The sequence below is a fragment of the Mirounga leonina genome, unplaced genomic scaffold (assembly GCF_011800145.1).
Source record: "Mirounga leonina isolate KUSES-001 unplaced genomic scaffold, KU_Mleo_1.0 Mir_153, whole genome shotgun sequence".
NCBI lineage: Eukaryota > Metazoa > Chordata > Mammalia > Carnivora > Phocidae > Mirounga > Mirounga leonina.
The window spans coordinates 8,029,444-8,050,810 of NW_023270387.1; the positions used below are offsets into that span (position 1 = coordinate 8,029,444).

General features: G+C 42.6%; 1 protein-coding gene across 1 annotated transcript in view; it reads left to right on the forward strand.

Moving 5' to 3' along the window:
* Positions 1-21,367, forward strand: part of CUNH11orf53 (chromosome unknown C11orf53 homolog) — a 494,983-nt gene that overhangs the window by 471,563 nt on the left and 2,053 nt on the right. Inside the window, exons 12-13 of the mRNA XM_035008894.1 lie at positions 18,255-18,297; positions 20,856-21,160. Of these exons, the coding sequence (XP_034864785.1) occupies positions 18,255-18,297; positions 20,856-21,160 (348 nt within the window). The remainder of the gene's footprint in view (positions 1-18,254; positions 18,298-20,855; positions 21,161-21,367) is intronic.

The following is a 21,367-nucleotide window of genomic DNA, read 5'->3' on the forward strand; positions in this document are numbered from 1 at the left end:
GCCAGATGCTGGTGAGGACCCTCTTCTGGGTTGCACACTGCTGACTTCTGATTGTACCCTCACTTGGAGGAAGGGCCTAAGGAGCTCTCTGGGGGCCTCTTTTATAAGGGCACTAATAGCACTCGTGAGGGCTCCACCCTCATGACCTATTCACCTCCCAAAGGCCCCACGTCTTAATAACATCATATTGGACATTAGGATTTCAACATGGATTTTGGAAGGATTCAGACATTCAGACCATAGCACATGCAAACAAAGAAAATCAAAACACAGGAAAATATACCACATGGAAAGAACTTCTAGGATAAGAAAGGTACAAACCCGCCCTAACTATGGTAGTTCTTCTCAGGCATCAAGTGCATAGGCAGCATGAACTTAGCCTTGTCTACAGGTTCACATATATTATCTAATATCTCAATACTAGTGTCTTACTCTCATCCTACTCCAATGCCCTGTTAAATTTAGGTAATTAAATGCATACTTTCCCAAAATATGGTTATTTGGGCTTAAGGTATCTCCATAAATTGATTTTACTGTCCACCTGTTAACCACTATTCTAGAAGATCTGTATATCTCAAGAAAGACACTATAATCCTATTTCTGTCCCTGTTGCAAGGCCAACCTGATGAGCAGGAATCATGGAGAGTCACATTGCTGGTGGGCACCTGGGGTTCTACTTGCATGGATAATACTGAACCTACCTTCTCTTTCTGATGCCAGTGCCCCAGGCAGCAGTGAGTTGAATGTCTCGAATCAAGTTCAGATGAGGAACCCATCCTTAGGCATGTTCGAACTTTGCTACAGACAGCATGGGTAATAACCAATGAGAGGCCAGCTCGAGGAGACTGGAGACACTACCATACAGTTCTGTCATATAGAGTGTGCTAGGCCAAGAGAGGGACCCCCCAAAGGTCCCACATCAAAACCTCGGAACCTGTGAATGTTCCTTTCTGTGGCAAAGTAGGTGATTCAGCTAAGGATCTTCAGAAGAGGCACCTACTCTAGATTATCCAAGTAGATACTGCCCTGCATTACCCTGAATGCAATTACATGCATCCTCATGAGAGAGGGTTTGAGAAAGACACACACACACACATACACAGAGAGGAGAAGACACACGAAACAGTAAGAGGCAGGGTGGTCGGGAGGCAGAGGTTGGAGTCACGCAGACACAAGCCAAGGAATGTGGGCAGCCAATGAAAGCTGAAAGACGCAAAGGGTAGATGCTCCCCCCCAAGAGTCCCACAGGGAGCACAGCCCTGCCAGCACATTGATTTGGGCTTCTGGCTCCCAGAACCATACAGATAGATATTTCAATTTTTTTAGCCACCCAGGTTGTGGCAATTTGTTACAGCAGACCTAGGAAGCTAATACACATACATGATGAAAATACGTCCCTCTGGATAAGTAGCCTTTAGGAAGTATCCACTGATGCCCAAATTGGTGCTCTACTCTTTGTGACAGCACTTTGATAAGTTTACACAGGCTGTGTTAATCCATCTTTACCACAGTTTCCTTCAAGAACATCTGTTTTTGATACCATGAAATGTTTTTCACATCTTCGCAGTAGGAATTGAAAGAGATTTTCACCAAAGAGATTTTCACCAAATACTGGACTTAAAACCACTTCTCTACATCCTAGCCATGAGCCTGTGGTTTCCCACTATTACTGTAGACATCTGGTTTTAAATAATGGTTTTTCTCTTTCTTTCTCAGTTTTTTCTGTGTTATTCTCTACTACACTACTCAATCTTCTATCAGAATATTTAAACTATGAGCCATTCACCCACATCTAGTACCAAAAAATATATATAATTAGACTTTTGATGTAGGTTTTTGTGTTTTTTTCAATTACACGATTTCAGTTGAGTTTCATAGAAGCAAATCATTGAAAAAGTCTAATAACATCACAAAATTCAGTGAACTCTCAGTTATCTATAGTATAGAACAAAAAAGGATAACAAGAGGAAGCAGTAAGGCTAATAGCCACAATTTTTCATTTTGCTTTGAAACTGAGTGAACGATTTGCGGGCTCTTGAGCTTTCTAATCAAGTTTTTCTTAAGCTATCATAAAGATTCGTTTAAAATCACAACAGCTGCCCTGGGGGGGAAAATTTAACTTACGAAGTAGGAAACGGAGATCAGTCTGGAGTAAAAATTATCAGCAGAATGGGGGCTTACAGGGCAGTGTGGAGGAGATAACAATGAGCCTGGGATCGGGGTCTGCTGTTCGGTTTCTTTTATTGGTTTATTATGTTGCCCGTTCATCAAAATGCCATAAGCGAGGAACAATAAGGAAATAGACAGGAAACTTAATTTAGATTAATATTCTACATAAGCATGAAGGAAAATACATGAAGATTTCTAGGTTGTTTCGGAAGGCCTGAACTGAAGAAAATGTTAAGGCAAGACAGCCCAAATGGGAAATATATCTAGATTATATAAGTCTTGAATTATAAATATTATATACACGTACAGAACGAAAGTTAGCTGTTTCCGTTGTCATGATTCTTTTACATCAACCTCGATTGTTTGCTTTCCAAGTCATAATGACTTACAATGATTTTCTCTTTCTGTGTTTTCCTAAATCCTTACATTTAAATTGGCTGCTGAAATCTCCATGCCAAGAACACATCAGATAAAGCCATATTGTCAGCTGGGCGTCTTGGTTAATAATATTTCCTAATTATTTCTGGAAGGAAAACATTGTAAACACAGAAAGAAGTATGACAATAGTATATACTGATAGAAAAACTTGGAGCAACAGAAGGTACATGGTGCCATTTAGCGCATTTATGGCTTAGAGTACTTGGAAGTGTTTGATCTTTATTGAGAGATGGCGAAACTCTGTGAGACAGATGTGTATCACCTAGCTCCATCCATAATAACTGCCTGCCTTTCTATCAAGACTGCTAGTTAGAGGTTTGTTTAGTTACGTATCCAGCTGCTGTTTTGCAGTCCCAATCACATGCACACCTCAGTTACCACCGAGTGTAAACGTGGTGGTGTCCGTATCTGCGATTTGCATTTGGATTTCTCGTGAGGTGTTTAAGAAAGTAGGCAATTGGCAACTGTATATTACAGCATCTCAAGATTTCTTTGATTTCTCTGAAGCTTTGAAAAACACATCCAAGACATCTCTTCTACACCAAAAGAAAAAGGATCCGTCCTCAGTCTGTTTCAACCCCTCCTTCTGGCTCTCAGAGGTCACAGGCAACTCCTTTTTTCTCACTGGGCCTCGGTGTCCTTGTGACGAGAAGTAGAGGGTCAGGTTCTTCCCATCTCAATATTCAGTTTGGCTTGATAGGTTTTCCTGACCTCAGAACATGTCCCACCCACTGACAACACTATCCCCAAGTTCCAAGGCCAAGCTGAACCCCTCTCTGTTCTGATAAAGATAAATCGCCTTTCTTCTCGTTCAAGTAGAACTTTGCAGATTGCAGTTGTGAGGGGAACGGGGAACAAAAAAATCACATAAATCACATAAAATCACATACCAATTATGTGGAGTGCAAATATTCTGACACTAACTTTAATGTCTAGTCAAAGATTGGTATGGGTGGCACCGTGGAGGTGACTTTGAAGCCTGGGTCTCCTCCTGTCACCCCAGTTCTCTCTGGGGTAGATAAGAATTCTTAATAATAACAGTTATTGTTATTATTAAGTAATAATAATGATATTATTAATTAATTAATAACTTAATTAATAAGTAATCCTATTTACTGCTAGGCTCTGAAATAGGGACTTAAAAATATTTTCACTTATATACTTTACAATATATGCCATATATCAACAAGAAGCACAACAGACTTGATAGGGTGGCACTCATATCTATTTTTCTGATGAGGAAAATAAATACCAGGTAGAAAGCATTGGAGTGTAGATTTGACCCAGGTTTGTTGGATCGCCTTTGTTTTGCCTTCTTAATTTACATCTCTGGTCCAAGGAAGGACTAGCTTTGGAATAATCACTTTGTCTCAGGGTCTCCACTCAGGCCTCTTGTCACCCTTCAGATTCCAGGCATGATGTTGGGTCCCGGTCATGACTTTTGCTCCCTCTCAACCCACCTATCCCTGCAGTGATTCCATAGATTGTTTAGATGATGCCACACCCTGTCTCAATTAGAACCAGCACCCTCCGTTTCTATGATACCCAGACATCCTCAAAAGAACTAGACACGAAAAGTTCTTGATGTCCTTCTAGAACCTATCTCTAGCTCTGTCCTAGAACTTGCTTCCAGACAGTCGTTCCTCTCTGTCATTCCCCACCACTCCTGGACCCCTGATCTCTTGGGCTCACCATGGCACCTGGCCTCTCTATAAAAAGAGGAAAACATTTCCTGAACCAGAGTCATAGCATACCACACTGACCTTGCAGTTAGGTGAAGTCACCTACCTGCTGCTCTCCCGGAGATCTCTGGGGCCTACCTCACCCAACCCACTTCTGGCTGACCATTTCCTCTTGCCCATAACTTACTCTCCTGCTATGCCTTTTGATGAAGTGTGGTTTCTTTTTTTAATATTATCTAACTGCCTGAGAAACTGGTATCCCATGGCTCATTCCTGGGAATGGATGTAGAATGTCACTTCTTCTACTTGAGAAGGCAGAGATGATATTGGCTCCCTTTTGAGGGCTGGAAGAGAGAGATCCCTGAGCCCAGGAAAAAGCAGAGTTTACCAGCTCAGTTGACCTGCTATCTCTGGTGATCCACCTCTTAGATGCTCTCCCAGTCTCCACAGTGTCCAGCATTCTCTCATAATTTCATACACTGAAGACTCATATGCATATTCCTGATAAATATAACAGCCACTAAGGAAAGGGAGAGTAACTTCCTTATGCTCTTAACTTCTTATGAAAGGTTGGGAAAAGATGAAGAGAGGTGGACCACCAATGATCTCATTTCCTAGACACTAAGCCAATTTTTAGCGTTCCATGCTAAAGACAGATGGAAGCCTTTACTGATATCAAGATCCAAATTTAATCAAGATATACCCCCCAAAACCTGCTGAAAGTTGGACAGTTTATAGGTTGTGTTACTTCTCTTTGGTATTCTAATGGTGGTGCTACAATAATGAAGAGGCTAAAAGAAGGAAGGCTCTTGAGCGAACTGATTATCCATGCTTTAAATTTAGGGAGTCGGCCATACCTTCCTTTTTCAGGAAAGAAATCCCAGCCACTGCAGCCGTGACTATCTTGTCAAATCGAAGAACAGAGCACTTGTAGGTTAAACTGAATCCATGGTTAGAAGAAGGATAAGATTTGGGCAGTGGTCCCAAACTCTGAAGACATACAAGTGTCTGTACAACTATTACAAGAAATACCCATGCGCTTCTCTGATTTCTTAAAATTTACTATAAAAATTACTTTTTATGTCAACTCTCATAAACTGAACCCATCCTACAATGTGATTTGGCTTTAGTAAGATTTTCCTGGTTGCCTGGACATAGCAAATGGTCATCGGATGACCCAGTGTGTGTCTTCCTGCTTTGCTAGTGTTTTATTTTTTCTTATTTTTTAGAAGTACCTGTTCCTCTTGTGTTTGATTGCTAAACCTCTTAGGAAAACTATTATTTTTCTTTAATAAGTACATCTCACTTGCCCTTGTTACCTTTTTTCTGAATTGCCAGCAGAAGGATCCTACTTATTTGTAATGTTTTCAAGGTAATCAGTGTCTACCCAGGAATGTCTCCCCACACCTTTTGCTCCTTCTTATATTGCAGTGCTTTGTATATTCCTTGTTAAGGTTGCCAGCTAAGCCCCTTTATGAGCCCAGAAAGAATTAAAAAAAAAAAAATTTCTGAGCAGTCAATGCCTTGTCAACTCAAAATGCCCATGTTTGAATACAGAGGTACATATTATGTACTTGGCATTCATTTGAACGAATGCTTTATCTATGCCTTTCAAAATAGCCCATTGTCTGACTTTAATTAGCCCCCTCTCCTGCCTTGTTTATAGAACTGAACCACATTTCCAGGGCTTTCCACATTCCTCACCCAACCACCTGCTTTTTCACAATTGCAGAAATTTTTAAATAATAATAATAGTAAAGGCAAACCTTTGGCAAGCAACTTATTTTTTCAGCTGTTCTAGTGGTTCTGTATTTTTTTTTTAATATCATAAAATCTAAAATATTTCCTGGTGGTGAATTTTTCCCGCAGCTTGCAAAAATCATCAGGTTCTGCAGTGAAACAGCCATGGCGAGTGCATGTGGCCGGGCCCCAGGGTACAGGACCACTTATCACCGAGCAGCCTGGTGGCTCCTGTTGTTCTTACTTAGCTACATAAATACAAACAGCATTCCAAAGGCACACCAGGGGTAAAAAGAAATGTGTTTCATTTTGTAGCTTAGGCAACAGAAATCACTTTCTCACAGAGACAGCCTGGACATCATTTTGTGCCAAGCAGGAGAGTTGTAAAGGTAGAATGTCAAGAAACTGTCAGAAAGGTGGAATTCTGTAACTGTTAGCTTTCCAAAGGACATAAAATAGTTCGTACACCAGAAATGTAAGACACTTGGAATCAAAGTTTGTTTTGGGTTTTTTTTTTTGAGATTTACCATAAAGATATGACCTAAATTCTGTTTTTGTAACTTTTATTAAGGAGCTGTTTTAATTACAAAAGAATGCACGGTAAAATTTCAAACAGAATAAAGGGTATAGAGTAAAAAGTAGAAGTCTGCTGACCTCTCCTGCTTACTCATCCCCTTGTCCTACGTCCCCAGGGTCAGGACACTGAGTTCCATATACAATCTTCCAGAATTTTGCTATGACATTTTATTAAAAAGAAATTACGTTGTTGTACTAACAAGTCAACGAACATCAAAATCTATGTTCAATATTTACACGCACTATTATAAACATGCATAAATTAATGTTCTCGTGGTAAATTCCCTTCCCCCAAGAGAGAATCTAAACAAGACTTTAAGTCTTCAGTTTTACCTCTATACTGTAAGCAAACTGTTAACCCTTTTATGTCTCCGTTTTATATCAATTGCATAGTACCTACTTTGCCGGAGGCTGGTGATAACAAAAACAAAGTGCACAGAACCAGAGGAGCAATTTCTTTGTGAGATAAATCCTCTGTGATCTAGGGCTTTGTAGACAAAAGGCAAATGTTTTTAAGGATATATGTGTTAATATTCCTTCCTCACAAATGTTTATTGACCTGTACATTATACTATTAAATCATTTAAGAATGTAGGGGGTTTTTCTTTGTAAATAGTGCAGTCTGAGGGAGACGCGCCAGCCCCCTCTTTACACACAGGCATCAGCGGGGAAGTTGGTGATAAAGAAGATAAGACAGAAAGAGACCCGGGAATTAGTACAACTGGACAGGTGGTCAGCAGCCCTCAGCAGCACTCATATGGCGAGTATCAGCCCTTGGCAGGCTCTAAAAGCCACATCCAGTTTGATATAAATGTTACCTGCTGACCTCCTGACATTCCGCCCCTAGGAGAGCCCATCGGACCCCCTCATCGCTTCATTTCTGTTCAGTTGCAATAGCCCATAGACTCACCCATCATCCATTCCTGACCCACCATTTTCAGCACCAGGTTAAATTTGCTGGAATGCCAATACCACCAAGTGCATATGGCTAAGGAGCTTCTAAAAGCCCATTGCCTGGTACCGGGCAAAGTCCAAGCTCCTCAGCATGGCTCATAAAAACCCTTTATAACTTGGCTCCTACACCCTCCTCCAGCTTCTCTTCAGCCTTCTGTCTGCACTCTTCCTGCACACATTTCCATGTCGGGGACATGTCAGCTGCACATTCGAGCCTTTGCTTTTCTCCTCAAATATAATGGCCCAGTCTCCTATCTACTTCTTGATTTCCTCTCATCCTTCAAAACCAGACTCAGATCTCTCCCACAATATAGTGTGTTCAGCCACCTTCCCCCAAGAAGGCAGCAACTCACCCCCACCCCCTACCTGCTCTAAATCAGGCTCTGTCACTTACTAGCTTTGCGACCTTGGACAAGTCCTTTATACTGTCTCATTAGTTTCCCAATCTATAGTCTGGAGATAATAACTTACAACAATCTATTTCATTAGTTAATAGTGAGGATGTGATGATAATGCATATCAGTCATTTAGCACAGTGCAGAGTAAATAAAGCACATAAATATGCATCCTTAATAAAAATCATGAAACACACACTGATATACACAAAGTGCCTGACATGAAATCTGACATGAAGTAAGTATTCATGAAATGCCAGTCCTCTTACCCCTGTTTATACAGTTATGCAACTGTCTTCCCTATAAATCTGTGTGCTCCCCAAGAACAGAACCCATGCCTTATTCCTCTTTTTATTTCTGGAAACCACCACAGTCCTGATGCATAGTAGGCACGCAGTACATTTTTATGTAATCAACTAAGTGAAACTCTTGCTCCTGACAAACTTGCTTATTATTTCTTGAAGAAGAGTTGTGCTTTCCCACTTCTGTGCTTGACTCACAAAATTCCTGGCACCTGGGAGCCTCCTTTCTCCTGTCTGCATCCCCTCATCCTTCAGTGTCCATTTCAAATCCTCTGTACCTCAGATTCCCCCTTGTCTGACTTCCAGAGTGTGTAGAGCATGGGCCATGCACTTGGAAACTAGGTGCATGGACTCCAATATCTCCCACTATATAACGTGTTCAGTCGCCTTACCCCCAGGCAACAGCTCACCTCCACCCCACCTCCACATTATATGATCTAGCCTGCACTGGAATCCATGAGCTCTGCATCATGAGTGACTTTCTCCTAGGTATGTCTGCAGAACCCACCCTGACCTTAGAAGGTGATAACTATTATCTATTATTTCCCACAATTCTGTGGGCTGGCTAGATGTTCCTCTGCTGGTTTCCCTGGGGCTCAGTCATGCAGTTGCCCTTAGCTGGAGTTCATCCGTGCTGGGAGTCCAAGATGGCCTCCTTCACATGTCTGGCAGTTGGTAGTGGCCATCAGGAGGAGCATTGGAATTCACTTCCACACTCATCCTCCAGGAGTTGAGACTGACTTCCTTAAAAGATCATAAGGCAGTATTTCAAGCAGAAGAAGGTGAATGCTGCAAATCTTCTTGAGGCCTAGACTCTGAAGTACACATGACATCGTTTGTGTTACATTCTGTTAGAGCAAGTTACAAAACCATCCTAGACACAAGGGGTAGAGGGACAGACTCCACTTCTTGGTGAGAGAAGCTGCAAAGCAACTATGGTCATAGTTAATCTACCACAAATGGCTTGTCTCCCTAAGTGGATCCCAACCTAAGCTCTGGAGTGGCATTTTGTCTCACACTTGCAATACTCAGCACCGTGCCTCGTGCATCAGAGGTGCCCAGGAAATGTCTGGTTTGATGGAAGGGTAGGTGCAGAGAACTTGCTTGTTACGTCATTGAGAGCTTGATGGAGCAGAAATTTGGGAATCAGAGACTCTGGGTTTAAACCTAGTTCTGGAATTTACTAGTTGGGCAATCTTGGGCACATTACTTAACTTCTCTGATGCTGGGTTTCCTCAGGTAAACCTGAGATGGTAATATCTAGTTTATAATAAGATAACCTCATATAAAGCACCTGACACAAGGTAGATAGATGCTTCCAACTATAGTTCCTATTCATCATGGACTATTTTTATTATTTATGGTTAAATTGCTATGTAGCTCAGATAAGTGGCCCATAAATCAAAACCTGCCTTAAACTACAAAACGAATAAAATTAGAATGGGTTTGGCATAGTTCATTCACGTATAAGATTTCACACCCATCAGAATGCCCCTGTTTCTGCTACATGCTTTAACATTAACAAAGGCATCTGATTCTCTACGCCCATTTTCTTCGGGAAGAAGAAGGTATTCCAGCCTGACATGGATAACCATTTAAAGACTCACTGTGTTACATCCAGCATTAACTCTACATGCATTTCAAAGTTGGAAGAAAATCATATGACTTATGGTGGGTCTAAATTCAGATCTTAAAACATGGGTTTAGGGGTGCCTGGGTGGCTCAGTTAGTTAAGCATCTGCCTCTTGGTTTTGGCTCAAGTCATGATCTCGCATTCATGGGATCCAGCCCCGCATCAGGCTCTGCACTCAGCGTGGAGTCTGCTTCAGATTCTTTCTTTCTCTCCCTCCTGCTCATTCTCTCTCTCTCTCTCTCTCAAATAAATAAATAAATATATAAATCTAAAACAAACCAACAAGCATGGTTTTAGAATGTTCAGTGTAGTATCACCAGCTTGACCCGTCTCTCAACCATAGGTGTGATGACAATGAGATATTAAATATATAAAGTGCTCTGAATTCCTTTAAAAGGGAGCCCAGCTATTCATAAGGGGCTATGATTATTATTATTCTAGCATTAGTAGCAAAAATTAAACAGATGCTTTCTAAACTATGTCATTAGAATTTAAAAATAAATTATATACCAGTGTGAAAAATCTTACGCTAGTCGGAGATCTGTTCCTTAGTACATTTCAATATATTTCTTTAACTAGGTTGGCACCTAAAATATTATAGGGTCATAAAAATGATGATAAATGTACTCAAGGTGATACTCCTAATCTTATCACTTTACTACCTCAGTGACCCATTAGTTCAAATTAACTCATTTTCATGGAGGGGCTTTTGGGGCAGCTGTGAGGCTGCGATGTTAGCTACAGGAAGTTGCAGACTGGCAAATTTCATTCAAATGTAAACCTCTGAATTTGGCTACCTGGCATTGCAAGATCCTGTTGTTTGCAGTATGCAAAATAAAAATTATATACCATCTTGCTTGGTCAAAACTTATGCGCTCTTCAATATCAATTTCAGTACTATTCCTGGAGGATTTATATGATAAGAGGCAACCGTGTGAACACAATATTTTGAACAAGGAAGAAAGGAATGTGAGTTTTCCCTTCGTATGTGCAACGACAACTAGTGACATGCTGAAGACTCATATTTTAGGCTGTTCTTTCTTAACCTATAAAATTTGAGAATGAGATGGAAGAATAAGCACCAGCTCTGAAATCTGTCCAGTGAAGTCCTCCCCAGTCCTTCCTCAGGGCCTTTAGAACTCAATTCTATGTTCTGTGAGAGGCAAACTGACATGGCGCTTATTACTGCCTTTTATATTTACCCCCCTAAATATTTCCCAGGCCACCATAGAGAGGGCAGCACTCATTAGAGCTATAAAATAATTAATTTGATGGAAATGTGTTATGTCATGATTATAGTAGTGGGTCACAGGAGTCTGTCAAAATTTGTCAAAAGTTATCAAATTGTATGTTTAAAATTTGGGAATTTTATTATATGAAAATTGTACCTTAATAAAGCTGACTCCCCCCCAAAATAGTATATCCACTGAAGGACTAAGTATATATATATATTTCACACCCATCAGAATATATATATATGCATCAGACAGGAAAGTATCAATCTCACTAAGTCTTCTTTGTGACCTTTGGGATAATTACATGCCCTCTCTGGATGTCCCTACGTCTCTTGGATACTAAAAAAATTTTAAACTTCGTATGATATTTTCCTCTTTTTATTTTTGAGATATTAGAATTCTGGGGAGGCAGCATGGTGCTTTAGTTAAGAAATGGGCTCTGAAATTCCACAGGTCCTTTTTAGATCCCACCCACCACCATCACTACTGGTTCCACCTACTAAGTAATGTGGGTTATTTCTCTGTTCTTCAGTCCCTCATCATTAAGATGAGAATAATATCACCCATCTTTGGGGATTGTGGTTAAATGAGATAATACGTATAACACATTTGGGTGTGTGGTTAACACTTTGCTTATGAAATGACAGGTATGGGTTTATGAATTACTTCTATTATAATTTAAATCTCTGAGAGAATTTTAAAATTATGGGAAAATAAATTCATTTATGCTGTGCAAAAATAGAAAGGTATCTACATCTAGTTGCAATATTTAGCTATTCAATTGTTTTGGTCAGACTAGATGGTCTGGAGGTGGGGTGATCTCACCCACAACAAAACTGGGTCCTGCATAAAACACCTTTTAATAAGATGTTGACCTGGCAGGAAGTAAGGGAAATCTCCAAAGTGGGGGGACGTGGGAGGAGGAGTGTTGGCATGGGAGGATGGGGAAAAGTTTGATCAGAAATTAAGCCATTGAATGATGAGGTGATCACACCAAAAGGCAAGTTCTCCTGAGAACAGGTGTCCAAATCAGCTTTATGCATGAACTGGTCCTTGAATGGTTGCCAAGGTTGAGGAGCTGACCTTGGGACTCCAGGATTAACCTGGGGAACCTGGAAGGGAGCGGGCTCCCTAGAAATATAAACATAAATCTTCTGGAGGAAAGCAGTCTCAAATTAAGACCCCAGATTTTACAGATTAAGGTTAACCAGATATAAGCTTTAACCGAAGATCACCAAATGCATAAGGAAGCAAACCACTATGAGTGAGAGTCTGCATAAACAATAAACAATAAATTTAAATTCCTAGAACTTTTAGATATTAGAATTACCAAATACAAAATATACGGTAACTCAATAAATAGAAAACAGTCAACTAGAGACTATCAAAAATTACCAAGCAGATTTTTTTTTTAAAGATTTTATTTATTTGACAGAGAGAGAGACAGTGAGAGAGGGAACACAAGCAGGGGGAGTGGGAGAGGGAAAAGCAAGCTTCCCACCGAGCAGGGAGCCCGATGCGGGGCTCGATCCCAGGACCCTGGGATCATGACCTGATCCGAAGGCAGACGCTTAACGACTGAGCCACCCAGGCGCCCCCCAAGCAGATTTTTTAAAAATCAGATGGAATTTATAGAAATAAAAAAATATGTATTCATTGATAACTTATAAAATGCAGTGTATTAGTAAAACAACAAATTACAGTTGAAGAAAGAATTAGTGGACTGGATGTAGATCTGAAGAAGTCTATAGCAATTTATAGCAAAATACAGAACAGAGAATCATGGATATAGAGAAAAATAATGGGAGGTTTGGGGTATAGAGAATGAAAGGTTTAACATACATCTAAACAGAGTCCCAGAAGGAGAGAATAGGGATGATACAGACAAGGCAATATTTTAAAGAGAGGGCAGTTGAAACTTTTCTAGAGGTAAAATGAGGTTAATTTGAAGAAACTTGAAGACAAAGGGAGTATATTAAAAAGCAGAGATTTAGGGGCACCTAGGTGGCTCGGTCAGTTAGGCGTCTGCCTTCAGCTCAAGTCACGGTCCCAGGGTCCTGGGATCAAGCCCTGCATCTGGCTACCTGCTGAGCAGGGAGCCTGCTTCTCCCTCTCCCTCTGCCTGCTGCTTCCCTTGCTTGTGCTCTCTCTCTGTCAAATAAATAAATAAAATCTTTTTAAAAAATAAAAAGCAGAGATTTTAAAAATGGGCAGAAAAACTGAATAGATATTTTTTTCCAAAGAAGATATACTGATGCCCAATAGACATGAAAAGATGCTCAACATCATTCATCATCAGAGAAATGTAAATCAAAACCACAATGAGACACCACCTCACACCTGTCAGAATGGCTACAATGAAAAACACAAGAAACAACAAGTGTTGGCAAGGATGTGGAGAGAAAGGAACCCTCATGCACCATTGGTGGGAAGAAGGCAAGCTGGTGCAGCCACTGTGGAAGACAGTATGGAGGTTCCTCAAAGAATTAAAAATAGACCTACGCTATGATCCAGTAATTCCATGACTGGGTATTTACCCAAAGAATACAAAAACACTAGGTCAAAGACATATATGCACTCCTCTGTTTACGGCAGCATTATTTGCAATAGCCAACTCATGAAAGCAGCCCAAGTGTCCTTCAATAGAGGAATGGATAAAGAAGATGTAGTGTGTATATATATATGCATATACACACACAGTGGACTATTACTCAGCCATAAAAGAGAATAAAATCTTGCCATTTGCAACAACATGGAGGGAGCTAGAGGGTATAATGCTAAGTGAGTAACAAATAGACTCTTAAATACAGAGAACAAACTGGTGGTTGCCATGGGGAGGATGGGTAAAATGGGTGAAGGGGATTAAGAGGTACAAACTTCCAGTTACAAAATAAATGTCATAGGGATGAAAAAGTACAGTGCAGGAAACATAGTCAATAATATTGTAGTAACGTTGTATGGTGACTACACTTACCACGATTGAGCACTGAGTAATGTATAGAATTGACAAATCACCATGTTGTACATCTGAAACTAATGATAACATTGTGTGTCAACTATACTTCCATAATAAATTTTTTAAAAAGCGGTCAGAAAGGAAAGAAAAATTGTCCAAAGTGTAACTGCAAGGTCAACAGCAATCAGGGAAGCCGAAAGACAGTGAGGTGGTATCTTTGAAGTGCTGAGAGAGGAATAACTATAAGGTTACAATTGTGAACCTAAAAATATTATCTTTCAAGTACAAGAGAAAAAGACATGATATTTTCAGATAAATGAAAACAAACATTTTTACCGCCAACATCACCTACAGGAAAGGAATTTCCTGAAGGATTACTTTAAGAAGATGGAAAATGAATCTAAAAAAAAAAAGTCTCGAAGCAGAGTAAGCAAAGAAAATGGTGAACATATAAGTAAATCTAATACAGATTTACTTAATAAGATGATGACAATTATGATGTCTAATTTGGGAAGATGTAATAGAAAGGAACAAGCTAAAATACAAGAGAATAGCATACTCATGTAGATTAGGAGAGGTGTAGTGAGAGTTCTAAGGATTTTGTCAGCGGGAGTTTTCAGATATTGTTTGTAGTCTTTGTTAAATATGCAAGGTAAAATGTTATGGGAAACCATAAACAATGAAACCAGAGTTGCAATTTCCACGGCAGGTAGAAGGCAACACTGTGCAGGAGAAATGAACACGAGAGGCTTCTTTTCATCAAACAGTGGATAAAATCAACTAGACTTGCAATCGTGAAACCACCGTGGGGTCTTCGGGCGGTAGAGCTGGGTGGGGGCAGGTGTAGCGCTGACTGTCCGGCAGTGACAAGGAAGCCTGGGCAGAAGAAGCAGGATTAATAAGAAGATTCCATCCAGGGACCGCTGGTGGTAGAGGAGAACGAGACGAGGGCCTTCACAGCAGAGATGCCGGAAGCTGTAGGGACCAGGTCAGCGTGGACTGAGCTTTCTCCCGGCCTGGGGGAAGAGCAGAAGCAGAGCCATTCCAGCCGACAGAGGTGCGGCTGGCGGGCGCCGAGGGGAGCCTAGGGTGCTGATACTTCTGTCCACGGGCTGGGGCGTGTGCCAGCATCTCACGGAAGCCTCCAGCTGTAAAGGTCCTGTATGTATATAGCCTCGGCCATAGCAGGGAGAGCAGGGGGGAGAAGAACGACAGGACGTCCCCCCCGCCCCCCGGCCCCGGCAGCATTCACACACCGTGCGTACACACGGAAGGTCGCCCAGGCAGAAGCAAGCCAGAGGGTGTAGGCACCCAGCCAGAGCTGGGGAAGATGGGCCCTGGCAACATGAGGAAATGTGACCCAACCCAAGTGCTTTGTATTTAATCATCGCCTCCTTTCCTTCCCATATAAGATGTAGGGCACCCTGATCTACACCCACTTCTGAGCCTGCCTGCCCAGCCTTCCCTTCTGCCACTTAAAAGTGTTAACTTCTTAAACAACAAGACACATAAATCAGAGCAGGGTTAGAGGAATATGCCATAGATTTGAAGGGGCATAAAGATGCATCTGAGTGATTAGAGCTAACACTTATTTCCTACTTGCTCTATGGCAGGAACTATTCAAAGCGCTTGGCATATAGGAGATCATTTAATCTCATGTGCCCAAGAGGCAGAGCTGGGATTCAAACACATACACTCTAGTTCCAGAGTCTTCACTCAAAGAATCTGTGCTCCTTCTGAGTGGTTGGAGGATTTTTTTTTTTTTTTTAAGATTTTATTTATTTATTTGAGAGAGAGAGAGAGAGACAGCGAGAGAGGGAACACCAGCAGGGGGAGCAGGATAGGGAGAGGCAGACTCCCCACTGAGCAGGGAGCCCGATGTGGGGCTCGATCCCAGGACCCTGGGATCATGACCTGAGCTGAAGGCAGACGCTTAACCCACTGAGCCTCCCAGGCACCCCGATTTTTTTTTAATACTTTTTTTTTTAAAGATTTTATTTATTTATCTGAGAGAGAGAATGGGAGACAGAGAGCATGAGAGAGGAAGGGTCAGAGGGAGAAGCAGACCCCCCACTGAGCAGGGAGCCCGATGTGGGACTCGATCCCGGGACTCCAGAATCATGACCTGAGCCGAAGGCAGTTGCTTAACCAACTGAGCCACCCAGGCGCCCCTGATTTTTTTTTTAAAGTAGGTTCCACATCCAGCATGGAGCCCAGTGTGGAGCTTAAACTCACAACCTTGAAATCAATACCTGAGCTGAGATCAAGAGTTGGACGCTTAACCGACTGCGCCACCCAGGTGCCCCATGGTTGGAGGACATTTTGCCTGGAGAAGATTAAGTGCCAGTTTGGTGCTATGAACTGCATGTTTGTGTCCCCTCAGAACTCATACGTTAAAGCCCTAAGCCCCAACAGGATGGTATTTGGTATTTGGTGTTTGGGAGCTAATTAGGTTGTGAGGGTAGAGCCTTTGTGAATGAGATTAGTGCCCTCGAAGAAGAGACACATGAGAGAGATGATCTCTCTTTCTGCTACATGAAGACAAAGAGAGAAGCCAGCAAAGCAGGCAGAGGGTCCCCAAGACCCCAACGTCGCGGGCACCCTTCCGCCTCCAGCACCGGGAGAAATGTTTCTTGTTTAAACCACCCTGTCTATGGTATCTGGCATAGCAGCCCAAACTGATGAAGGCAGCTGGGGAAATAATGGGTTCTCTTGAAATATTTGAAGGGCCATATATGGAAAAAGGATTAAACCCTATTGTGTATGGACCAAAAAGATGAGAAAGAAGAAAGTGATTCTTTTCTGCCTGCTTTGTGACAGTCAGAAGTGCCCAGAGAAGAAATGGGCTTTCTGAGAGGGCATTGGGTTCTGCAGCGCTGAGGCTAACTGCACCCAGTGTTAATAACGTGGGCAGGATTTTGGCACCGAGTGGGTGGTTGCGTGAGGCTCTCTATAAGATCTCGTCCAACTTTTGAGAATCTATAGCGCTGCGAGGGACAGGAGCTCAGATCCAAAGAGCTAGATGTTCGGGACTCTTAACTTTTGCAACAGCTATTTTTTCCTAAATAACGTTGTTCCTGGGCAGCGTGGAGCCAGAATTTGCAATTGTACATTTTAGGACTCAGCACACCTGGATACCCTTCCTCCAGAGGTCAGCTTCGGCAACAAGGATGCGTTCCCCACCCCATCCCTAATACCAGCTTAGGTGCCCCCCTCACTCGGTCTTTCCCCAACCACGTCACTTCTCATACTACACTGCATCGTCTGCTTCATCGTCAGTAATATATTAGTTTCCTAGGGCTACAGTAACAAAGTGCCACAAATGGGGGGCGGGGCACTTAAAGTGACGGAAATGCATTGTCTCACGGTCTGGAGACTAGAGGTCCAAAATCAAGGTGTCAGCAGGGCCGGCTCCCTCCGAAGGCTCTAGGGGAGCATACCTCCCTGCCTCTTCCAGCTGCCGGTGGTTACTGGTTCTTAACCTGAGGTCCTATCACTCAAACTTCTGCCTCTGTCTTCACATAGCCTTCTCCCCTCTGTGTCTGTGTCTCTGTGTGTCTCTCTCCTCTTCTTAGAAGGGCACCAGTCATGTTGGATTTAGAGTCCACCCCAATTCAGTATGATCTCATCTTAATGTAACCAGTAATATCTTCAAAGGTCCTGTATGTATATAAATCACTTGGATCTATATTTGATATTACGGCAAGCAACAAAAAACAAAAGACAGATTATTCCATTTCACCTAGCCTGTGCTTTTTGGCATGTTTACCAGAATCTAACTTTGGTTTCTCTCATCTCTCATAAAACTTGGTTTCTGATACTTGATTTTTTTTTTTAAAGATTTCTTTATTTGAAAGAGAGAGAGATCAAGTATGCGAGCAGGGGGAGGGGCAGACAGAGAGGGAGAATCTCCAGCAGGCCGCCCCCCCCACCCGCCCCTGCTGAGTGCCTGAGATCATGACCTGAGCGGAAATCAAAAGTTGGATGCTCAACCGACTGAGTATCAGGCAGCCCCTGATATTTGAATTCTTAATCTTGGTTGCCCTCCTAGTTTAACCCCCAAATAATGTTTCTTAGTATCAGAAAATAAAGCTTGTAAAATGTATCCCTAATCTTTTTTTTTTTAATTCAAAGTTGCAACTAAAGAAAACATTGCACTATCTTTGCCTTCCAGAGCGGTGTCAGCAACCCCCAGTCTCCATTTGCTCAGATGCCAGGTGAGTACTTGAGTTCAACGAGCAGTTGATTAATTCCCTTTCGCATTCAAGTCAGACACTGGGGCTTCCATTCTTTTATAACTGCCTTACAGCACTTTGGAAATTTTACTTTTTCAATCTAGGTATTTTTAAAATAGAAAATCAGTGAAGACACACCTAATTCAGTCATTCCTGACCTCAGAGTTCATTCTGTCTTGAAGACAGCCTTTCCATCCCTTGCCAAGGAGAAGCTTCGTGAGCAGAAACAATAGCAATCAGGCCCTTGACACAATTTTAAAATGTCTAAAATTCTGGCACCGTGATCTGTTAGATTATACACCTGCTTTAAAACAGAAGGAGAGAGACCAGTGGGCAGATGGAGGAACTACCATTTACTGGGTGCTCTCTATAGGTCAGGCACTTTGATAAGCATCTGGTCTTCATTTCAATACATATGTCTCATTAAATCCTCCTGTGGAGATGGGAAAGGGGCATTCTCATTCTTAGTAATAGGGTTTCGGACTCCCATCCGCATGCACATGCTCATGCACGCGTGCGCACGCACACACACACACACCCAGACACTCTTTTCAGATCCCAAACTCAGAAGTGGCTTAGGCTTTCTCAATAATTTTAGTAAGCTTCAGAGCTGGGTAAGAAGAGGAATGAGAGCAATAAGAAATCTCACATATCTGAACGTCTCATTGTGTTTTCCAATCATGTTTACCATCACTGGAATCTGGTTACATCTGCTCCCTTCTATAGAAGGACATTTTTGCAGCTTTTCTTACTATCTCAAATTATTCTTCCCCTTTTTAGGAGGAAAATATATGCATAAGAGAGCATAGGTTTTTTTCCTTGGTGGTTGTTTTTACTTGGAAATGGGAAGCGAAGACATGAGATCCTGGAAGCCTTGTTTACCTATTCCTCATTCTCTTCTCAGCCTTAATGACTCCCGTGGATATAAACTCATGGCATGAAACAGAATTTTATCTATTGATATTAATTTTCACTTGCACACATTTTTTTCTTCTATGGAAGTATGCTTATGATGAAACCCCTAACCGCAGCTTTCAAATTCATGAGCAGATTAGAAGTTTGGGGCTATAGAATTTAAGATGAAAGTAGAGTGAGTAGAATTTGCTGTAAGTTTCTACAGGGAGTTCTGATTTCCTCTGAATGAATGAATAAATTTACATGTAATTGTTGAACACAGTATTATACTACTGGGTTTACAGCAAATGTATAAGACATAAGCTCTGCCCCATGGACTTGGCAGGTGGATTAGAAACAGGATTGTAACTCAGGTGAGGGAGTAGTGAGCTTAATATAAAGTGCCACACCATGTGGCAAGGGCCAAAGTGCCGTGTAGGTGGAGTAATGTGTGACTGTGTCATAATAACAAAGGAGAATGGTCTTCTGTCCCTGTGGACAAGTAAGCAGAGTGGATTGGGACAGAGTCTGCAAGTGGTCCACTCTGGTTGGGGAAGGTAAGAACGACAAGCACCTGCATCCTCTTCCCAGCTCAGCCTTTTTGTGACCTCAGGGTGTAGGTCTTAGCTAATTAGACCACATCCACCACCAGCTGGAATAATGAAACCATCCATTTTATGGAGCTTGAGTCTATGTCCCTCAATATGTTCTAAATGATAATGTGTTTCCTGCTACAGCTGAGCTACTGGATCTAAAAGGCTGTAGCAAACACCTCTCTTTCCTTATGGGACAATTTCACTGGCCTTGCCATAAATGAGACTCTTCTTAGCTTCACCTTTTCCCCCTGTTTTCACCAAGAAACCTTTCTGTACAAGGTATTCTCTTCCCAAACTCTCCCGGGGCCCGGGTGAACTGAGTCAGGGACTGCGCATGGACACAAGAGGGCAGCAAATAACATGAGAAAGCTAGAAAACTTTTTTTTGGGGGGGGGGGGGTAGTCCTCTGACTTGGTGGCAGAGTAGCTCTATCATCCCAGAGCAAGCGAGCCACTTCTTGATGCCTACTAGGTATGAGACATACGTTAGAAGGTCCGTATACAAAGAAGTAGGAGAAGCATACAACCTGCCTCTGATCGGGGGTGGGATTATAGTATCCCTGGGGCTAGAGATACTGAACCTCAGATACCATGCCCAGAAACGGCCTGCTGTTCGCCGTCCTATGTACGTGGAGACAGAGCTCAGACACTGGGAAAAAGACACTTCATTTGATAGAATGTAGATGGGCGAGGGATTTCTTTTCTTTTCTCTTTGCGCCCAAACTTTTCCTAGGGCAGTAACTGGAACACAGAAAGTGCACAACGTGTGTTGAGTGAGTGAATGAGAAGAGTTACTGCGCCATCTCAAATGAACTCATCTCCAAAGGCAGAGTGAAGGTTAAACATATTAGTTATTTGGGCTGGACCAGTTAAAAGAGGCAATGCAGCAGTATTTAATGCTTTTCAAGACCTATCTCTATTTAAATATTTGCCTTGGTATCCGGCCCGCGTTAGAAAGACCGTTCCCCACGTGGAGAGTCTCGGCTGCCACAGATACACCCAGACTTCCCATGGGGACAGTTTTGCCCGTTTCTTTTCCCTTTGGCAACAGGTTCACCAGTAATGACAGGTTACTATGGGGTCAGAAGATCGTGCCTCTCCGACTCAGACCTCCACAACACTAAACAGTTCGCGAGCGACGTCGGCACCTCGGGGCCCGCGGCCAAGCCCTTTGCCTGCGAGGCCCCCGCAGGGCAGAGCCACCCGGGCCTCCTGGATCCCTACTTCCCGGAGCCCTACGGGGACCACCGGCCCCCGGGCCTGACCCCCGGCACCGGCTCTCTGTTCAGCGCCTCACCCCTGCCGCCGCTCCTGCCGCCTCCTTTCCCGGGGGACCCCCCGACGCACTTCGTGCTTGTGAGTATGCAGGTGGTTCACGGTTAGGGAGCAAGGTGAAGTCTGGGCGCGCGCACATCTGGCCAGTGCGTGCACCTGGCAACCGGGTGGAAGCCAGATCTGGCTCGCCCTGCGCACCCCTGCGGCCTCCCTCAAAGATCCGCGCCGACTCCGACCGCGACAGGGTCTGTCCAGGGGCTTGTGAGGGGACGACTATACGGCAGGGTC